The 9,051-nt window shown below is 39.0% G+C and overlaps 1 protein-coding gene across 2 annotated transcripts in view; it reads left to right on the top strand.

Moving 5' to 3' along the window:
* pigf (phosphatidylinositol glycan anchor biosynthesis, class F) overlaps nucleotides 1–9,051 on the top strand; it is a 119,690-nt gene that overhangs the window by 37,456 nt on the left and 73,183 nt on the right. For both annotated transcript variants that reach the window (XM_043695663.1, XM_043695664.1), the window contains exon 4: nucleotides 8,721–8,829. In XM_043695663.1, the coding sequence (XP_043551598.1) occupies nucleotides 8,721–8,829 (109 nt within the window). The remainder of the gene's footprint in view (nucleotides 1–8,720; nucleotides 8,830–9,051) is intronic.

Raw genomic sequence — 9,051 nt, 5'->3', positions numbered from 1 at the left:
AGAGGGGAAAGATATAAAAGAGACCTAAGGGGCAACTTTTTCATGCAGAGGGTGATACGTGTATGGAATGAGCTGCCGGAGGCTGGTACAATTGCAACATTTAAGAGGCATTTGGATGGGTATATGAATAGGAAGGGTTTGGAGGGATATGGGCCGGGTGCTGGCAGGTGGGACTAGATTGGGTTGGGATATTTGGTTGGCATGGACTGGTTGAACCGAAGGGCCTGTTTCCGTGCTGTACATCTCTATGACTCTAACAGCGAGTCGTTGGGAAGGCAAACATAATGTGGGACTTTATTACAAAGGGGTTGGAGGATGAAAGTGGGCCAGTCTTAGTACAACTGTACAAGGTATTTATGAAACTGCACCTAGGTTACATGCACTAATTTGGTCTCCTTGCTTATGCAGGTAGAGACTTGCATTTAATGTAGTCTGGTGAAAGTTCAGTGGACTGATTCTGGGAATGAAGGATTTGTCTAATGAGGAAAGATTGAGCAGATTTAGAAGAATAAAAGATTGAAACACAAGATTGAGTGGGGGTGTGGTGGGTTAGATACTGAGAGAATACTGAGACAATTTAGAAGTGGGGGCACAGTTTAAAAATGAGTCTTGCTTAAAGATGGAAGTTAGAAGGAATTTATTTTGGGTTTGTTGGTCTTGGAAATTCTTTTCCAAAGAGCAGTGAAGACTGGGTCATTGATTATATTGACAGCTGACATAATTTAGATCTACAAATGAGTTGAGAGTTATGGAAGTGGGCAGAAAGTGCACAGTCTGATCATTCACAAATATCTTAATGAATCATTTGTGCAGGCTTGATGCACTGATTAGATCTACTCCTGCTTCAAATGATTTTGAGTTATGTGGAAAATCAGTCTGTTTTCTTTGGAAAGGGGACTTCAAGTGACATTTTGGAAACTTAAATTATGAAAGCTTTGAATTAGTTACACTGGCTCTGACAAGTCATTCCTTTTTAATAAAAAAAGCAAAATAGGAAATTCAGGTGCAATTAGGGAACAAAGTAATGGATTGGGAATTACAAAGAAATTCATTGACAGAAAAGGTACATCTAAGTTCAGGCGCTTGCTGGGTTTACCAAATCTGTGTGTGTACCACTGGGAGTAGACAATCCATCTGTGACTCTGTGGGATTGTGCACAAGAAACTATCTAATGGTAATCTTTACTGTTTGCTTCTTGGAAGTAACTGAAAATTTAGTAAATCCTGTAGTAATTAAAACAGTGATGTCAGAATTCTCTTCTTTGTGGTTGACTAAGCTGCATTAAAATTGTATTTTCTGCGACACGAAGGGTGAAAAATGGGCAAAAGTTTAAAGGCAGGTGGCTTTGAAAGAAAGTATCAGTAACATTAAGTGAAGTAATGAAATTCGTAATAAATTAGAATGGATTTTCAATATGCACTGGAATTAAAATCAAAAGTGTCATCAGTTCTTTTAGTGTCAAAAATAATTTGACTACTACTGTCACTGCAAACATTATATGTCTATGCTTGAGCAAACTATTGTATCCATCGCATTAATTTCTATGAAGTAATTTATTGTGTATGTATGTTAAAATTTACATACCTGTGTACAAGTCTTGAGCTTTAAAGGGGTTAAAATATTAAATCCATCTTGTCAGAATACATAGGCAGCTGGTCGATCTGGACTGCAGTATGCAGTAAGTCAAGTTGCGAGCTTATGTTTCAGAGGGTTATGTGATGGGAGAAAATTTGAAATTGCTCAAAAGGCCAGCGAGTTGGGCCGTAAGATTTAAGATTTTACTATTTTAAAGGTGAGACCTCATATTAATGGCTATTATTTAATTTCCTATTTGAATTAATTCTACTGACATTTTCCATGCTACAGTTAACAGGATGCGCCTTCAAGAACAAGAATTTATGCAGATTTAATTGTTCCAGTTTCTTGCAGTATTTCAACACTAGGGATTGTGCAATCAGATGTACATGCTTCAAGAAACCGTGTAATGCTCAGACTGAAACTTTTGTTAATTCACGTAAAATGGTCTCAATTCAATAATCCAAGAGAAGGCTATTGAACATTTTGATGTGTAAATTACAAAAGCATATATTTTAAATTTCTACTTCAAAATAAGTGCTGATACTCAGTGGAAGTAAATACGTTGGAAAAACTTGGTCCTTGGATTAGAATTACTGTGCACTTCCATGTTTGGCAGTTATGGGCTTTTATCATGGGCTAACAATAAGAGAGATTGGTAAGAGACTTAATGTGTTGGAAATCTTTTCCTCAAGACTGCTCCAGTCTAGGATCTGCTATCAACCATTATTTTTAATATTAAAGCTGACCTTTAAATCTCTTTTTTTTTTAAATGTAGTTGTACCTTTTGTTTTATTGAACAAATTCCAGCATGAATCAAATCAGTTAGAATGTTCTTTGCATTTCAGAATCAACTGAACAAACAAAGTACTTGGCTGGAGTATAAAGGAATTGAAACTCTGAGTGCATGTGTGATCCTTCATTCCTATTTTTTTCACTTGCTTCCATTGCTCAAGGCAACAACTGTCTCGTACTCTAAAGTAACTGAAGCTTTATTGGGAGCACAGCCAAGATCTGCAATTGAGTTGCCCCATTTACACTGCAGTCGCACTGTAAGACAGCTGCTCATTATTAATAATGACATGCATATGTATAGAGAAAAACTCTAACTTCCTGACTGGCAGAAACTAGCAGTGCAAAGGAAAGACCAGTGTACCATTTGCTAACAGAGTGTGAAGTCTTGGTACAAAATATTATGTACCTGGTTGCATTTTAAATGTGAATTTTGGTGAAAATCATACTGAAATGAAAGTTTCAAACTGACACTAAGTTATACGTGATTTTAAAAAGATCTTATTGCAGTGAAATTATTCCATCTCAGTAGTCAGAATTGGCAACCTCGTTTTCACCACACCCCATCATCTTTCCACTGCAGTACGCAGAACAATATTCAGTCATGTTAAAACATTTTCTTGGAGGCACATTTCTTAGTATCGCTGTCAGTTCTCCTTGGTTTGCAGTTTAAAATCTTTCCAGTATTTTCCAAGTGAATGGAAAATATAAATTCAGCTGGTTCAAAATCCACTGGTGAAGACCAATTTTACCTCCCATATTTGTGTGCTTTCACAGAACTTTATAAAGGAGAGGTGAGAATTGTTAAATTTGAGTAAACTCTTCAAGTGCTGAGTTTTCTTGGTGTTTTAATAAGTTACAGGACAGTTTCGTTAAGAAAATCGGAAGTGATTGTTTGATATGCTGCTATCTAAAGAAAGTGTAAGCTAAATAAGGCATCACTTTTCAAAAAAAAAAATTGGATGATGGATTGAAGCCCATTGCTTAAAGGGCAAAGAAGCTGATTACTTCCACAGGCAGCAATAATTTGATAACAGTAAGCTTGCTTTTCTAAAGCATTGATGATTGATTGAATGAATTAAGCTTGTCTATCTTTCTTACCAACTTTTAAAATGGTCCTGGAAATCTGCCTCTTTCACCAATTGGTGGTCTATCCCAATACCTTAATGTGACACTTGTGAAAGAAACTTTGGCTATTTTATTTCATTACGAACACCATACAGAGTGATTGTTGCACAACTGTGACTCATAGTCACTTGTGTGATAAATGTTTATAACTATTTGGGAACTTGGATCGAAAGTGGAAGAAAGATGAAAATTAATTTCCAGTTCTGTGAAGGTGACTTTTTTAAACAGAGGTCAAAGTTATTTTTGAACTGTAAGTTGAAACATCAGTTCCAAGAAGGTGTGCAACTTAACTCCTGGGTAGCTTATTCTTAACATTCAGCAAATAACTTCAATGACTCAATTGAGTTTTATGAACTTCACAAACAGCTGACCAGGTACAACTAGTAGGTTGAGTTCAGAAGAAATGCCATCCTAACCGGGGATGTTAATTTGTCGAAATCTCTAGCGAGTGAGAGTTGGTAGAATTCTCCAGGTTGTCAGAATTAGAAGGGGTATCTAGACTATTAAAGCTGAAAAAATGTCTTTGGGCTAATCTAGACCAAGGAAAAATGCTGCGGAGGGTCATTTAACTGAAAAACATCATAAATCTGAGCGGAGTGACACTTCACTTGGATTGAGTGCCTGTGAGGCACATTTTGAGTCAAGGATTAAATCTTTCTTTGCTGTTTACAAAGATCTTTAGAGTTATAGAGATCTATAGCACAAGAAAAGGCCTTTCAGCCCATCAAATCAGCCCCAGTCAGAAACAGCCACAAAACTATTCTAATCCCATTTCCCAGCACTTGGCTCATGTGCACTTGCAATATCAAGGCATACAAGGCAGTTAAAATGTTATAAATGTTACGAGGGTTTCTGCCTCTACCACTCTTACAAGCAGTATTTCAGATTCCCACTGTTGCCTAGATGAAAAATGTTTCCTCCCATCCCCTCTAACCCTCCTGCCCCTTTCCTTAACCTATGCCTTTTTTGATAATTAATCTCTTCACCAAGGGGAAAAGTTTCTTCCTGTCTATACTCATAATTTTAATCATCTCCATGATGCCTGCCCCCCCCCCCCCAATCTCCTCTGCTCCAAGTCAGTCTAGTCTCTCTTCATAACTAAATCTCTCTAGCCCTGTCAATGTACTTCTAAATTTCCTTTGCACTCTCTCCAATGCTGTCACATCCCTCCCATATTGTTGGCTCCAGAACTGCACTGTATTTTAGTTGTGGCCTAAACTGCATTTTATAAAATTCCAGCATAACCTCCCTGACCTTTTAAACTCTCTCTCAGCTAATAATGGCAAGTATTCCTCATACCGCCATAACTACTTTACAATCTACCTGTCCTGCTACCTTAAGAGACCAGTGGAGATGCACACCAAGGTCCAGCTGATTCTCAGCATCTCCCAGCGCCCTGCCATTCATCATCATCATCATGTATTCCTTACCTTTATTTGTCCTGCCCAAGTGCATCACCTCACACTCATCTGAATTAAATTCTATTTGCCACTGATCAGTCCATCTGACCAGCCTGTCTATATACCCCTGTAATCTAATGCTATCCTCCTCTCTATTTACCATGCTACCAATTTTTGATTCAAACTCAATTCTTTTATATTCAAGTCTAAATAATTTTTATGTACCACAAATAGCAATAGCCCCAGTAATGATATCTGCAGAACCCCTCACACAGATTTTCGGACACACAACACACCTCAAACCTCACCCTCTGCTTCCCGCTACCCGACTTGCTGAATTTCCTTGGATTCCATTGGCACTTTTTCTATCAGTCTCCCATTCAGAACCTTATGAAAAGTCTTAATGAAGTCCAAGTAGATTATGTAATGTGCATTGTCTTCGTTTTCAGACCTAATCATCTCTTTGAAGAATTTAGTCAAGTTGGTCAGACATGATCTTCCCTTAACGAAACCATGCTATTCTTGATTAATCTCTCTACCTCACCAAGTGCAGATTAATTCTGTCCCTCGGAATTGCTTCCAATAGTTTTCCACCACTAAGCTTAGACTGACTGGCCTGAAGTTTCCTCATTTATCCCTTGCTCCTTTCTTGAATAATGGTCCCACATTGGCTGTCCTCCAGTTCTCTGGCACCCTTCCTGTGGTCAGACGGCAAGTGAGAATTATTGCCAGTGCCTCTGTTATTTCCTGCCCTGCCTCACACAATAGTTTTGAAAGTGTGGTGCTGGAAAAAAAAAGCAGGTCGGGCAGCAACTGAGTTTTAGGCACAGCCCTTCATCACTCAACAATTCGGTACATTTCATCTGCTCCTGGAGATTTATCTTCTTTTAAGCCCACCAGATCACTCAACCTCCTTTCTCCTGTCTTGGTAATTTCTTTTAATTAAAACACAGTTCTCACTGATTTCTATACCCACACCATTCCTCTCACTAATCAACACCGACTGGAAGTATTAGTTTAGAACCTTACTTATGTCTTCTGGATGCATGGACAATTTTCCACTGTGGTCCTTAAGAGTACTACTGTTTCCCTAGTTATCCTTTTATTGTTAATGCACTTGTAAAATAAGCTAGGATTTTCCTTTATTTTATCTGCAGTAATCCTTCCATTTCCCACTTTTAGCTCTCCCAATGTATATATTTAAGATCCCCATGCACATTTTGTATTCTCCAGTGTTTTTACTGTTTGAGTCTTTGGTGGCTGTCATCAGCCTCTGTCATTCTCTTTATCCAATCCTGTATACCTCTCCATATCCCAAGCTCACTGGATTTGTTGGTTGCACCCTTTATCTTTATTGGAACATGTTGGCCCTGTACTCTTCCCATTTCATGTTTGAATGTATCGTGCTGTTCTGACACCGATTTATCTGAAAGTATCCACTCCCAGACAACTTTGGCCAAATCATGTCTGATCTTAATAAAATCGACCTTTTCGCAAGTTTAGAACTTTGATTTTAAGCTCATCCTTGTCTTTTTCCATAACAATCTTTAATCTCACCAGGTTACGATCACTATCTGAAAGTTTCCCTGCCCCCCCCCTCCCCCCTCCCCCACTGATAGTTGCCACACTTCCATCCCTAAAATGAAGTCTGGGACTGCCCCTCTCTTGTAAGCCTTCTATGTACCAGATTGTATACGTCTTTATAAATTGTGTTGCATAACCTTGCTTTTCTTTTTTGTGCAATAAACTTGTGTTCTTTTGTTAAAAGAATGTTGGTAGCCACAGGTCGCTATGCTCAATGACTGACCACTATGGTAACCAAACTACAAAAATAACTCTTTATGATCTATCCTATCTGCTCACTCGAGGAGCTGACTTGTCCAATATTACCAATCTTCTAACCAGTTCTTTATGAAAATGGTTTTCTGTAGTGCAGTGTAGTGGTGAGCATTGTCACACTGGTTGGTCATATTTGATTGTGATACATTTAGGATAATTCTGCCCCAGACGCCCAATCCAGCATCACATGGCTTCAAATTATAGCTAGTTAAGACATGGCCTGCTTTCGGATCTTTATGCGTAGTTAAAACTTATGTTAAATATGGCTGTCTGTATTTGCTGGCAATGTTTGAAAACATGGGGAAGGAATCACTGTTATCGTGGTTTCGCAGTAGTTTTACATTGTTTCCAGAAATAACTTTGGAAGACTTTCATATTAAAACTCTAGATAGCACAAACTTATGGAAATATCCAGTGAGTCTCCTTAACATACTTTTGGTGTCCACCTTCTTAAAACTGTTAAACCAAATATGTCATTTTTGTCAAATGGCATGACTATGTCCAAGATCAACAGCTTCCTTCTTTGTTGGCTTGAGATGTTGTATGGTCAACACTATAGAACAACAGCCAGATTTAGTTTGGACAGTTTAATAGAGTAGAACATCTCAGGAGTGTCATCAAACAAAATTTGACTCTTTAAGCTACATAAAGAGAGGTTAGAATAAACAAATGTTTGGTGGAAGGCATACATTTTAAACAATGTGTTCAAGGATAGAGAGCCTGAGCGGCTTGGGAAAAGAAATTTACAATGTGGAGTTAGGTAGCTGAAAACATGGCTTCTGATGCTGATTAGAGTAGTGGTCGCAATCGGAGAGGAGCAGAGATCTTGGAGGGTTGTAGGGGTGGAGGAAGTTGTTTTGCTGAGAGCTGAGGAAAGGCCATGGAGAGATTTGAAAACAAGGGTGAGAATTTTAAAAGTGAGGCATGACCAGAAGCTTTGATAAAGGAGGCTTTCTGTGAAAATCAGGTTGGGCTTTTAGCTGTTACAAACTGCAGCTGTAGTAATTGAATAAGTGCAGCATTACATCAAAAGTTGCTAGACGAACAACCCAGAGGGCATGAGTTCACATTCCCTATGGCAAGCTGTGTAATTGAATTTAGTAATGGAAACTAACCACCTCAACTCATTTTATGTATGGTTCCAGTCCTATAGATTAGATTAGATTACTTAGTGTGGAAACAGGTCCTTTGGCCCAACAAGTCCACACCGACCCTCCGAAGAGCAACCCACCCAGACCCATTCCCCTACATTTACCCCTTCACCTAACACTACGGGCAATTTAGCATGGCCAATTCACCTGACCTGCACATTTTTGGACTGTGGGAGGAAACCGGACCACCCGGAGGAAACCCACGTTGACACTGGGAGAATGTGCAAACTCCACACAGACAGTTGCCTGAGGCGGGAATTGAACCCGGGTGTCTGGCACTGTGAGACAGCAGTGCCAACCACTGTGCCACCATGCTGCCTATATATGTGATTGATTTTGAAGTCACTATCAAATGGAAATGCATCACGAGGAGAACCAGTGTGGGATAATAAATTCAGTCTGAGCGCATCTCCCGAGTAAATATTAGCAATTGCTAGACCCCTGGGTTTACTGTGGAATGTCAGTATGTCTGACACAGAACCGTTTTGACTGTGTTCTATATAATCTGTACCTGTCCACATTGCGGTGCAGTGGCTCAAGAACAACACTTCCCCAAGGGCAAGAACTAAAATTAGATGGGACAGCTGCTGACTGGAAAAAGCCCAATAGCTATCCTTTCAGAGTTTCCCAGAACAGGAGCTAGCAGAAGACTGACTGGGATAGAGCAACAAAAGAAAAACCCTACCCTGTTCTCCCTTTCACATTTTCCACTTGTTTCTTTTCTTTCTCCCCAAATTTATTTTGTCTTGCAAATTCAATTCTGCCTTTCTACAGTTCAGTCTTTTTGGGTAAGAAGTAACCTTGTATTTATGATACCTTTTTTGTTACTATACAGGGCTATGTCAATCTGGGATACCAGTCTTCAGATCACCACAATTTGCAGTTTGTTTGGAGCCTGGCTTGGAGCAATTCCTATTCCGCTGGACTGGGACAGACCTTGGCAGGTATGCAGTTGTTCATGTGAAGCCAGAAAAGTATGCTGTTTTGAAAAATCTACTATTCTATGTAACTTATTGCTCTTTTACAAATGTGCCATTATGGGAAGGGAGCAAGTTTGAAAAGGACCAGAAATTAAAAAGCATCTGCAAGTGAAATGAAAAAAATCCATTAACTGCAAATATGTTTCCAATTCTAAAATAAAGGAAGCCACAGAGTGTAATATTGAA

Source organism: Chiloscyllium plagiosum, chromosome 9, assembly GCF_004010195.1.
Source record: "Chiloscyllium plagiosum isolate BGI_BamShark_2017 chromosome 9, ASM401019v2, whole genome shotgun sequence".
Lineage (NCBI taxonomy): Eukaryota > Metazoa > Chordata > Chondrichthyes > Orectolobiformes > Hemiscylliidae > Chiloscyllium > Chiloscyllium plagiosum.
The sequence above is the reverse complement of the archived record's forward strand: the minus strand, read 5'-3'. Positions and strand labels throughout refer to the sequence as shown.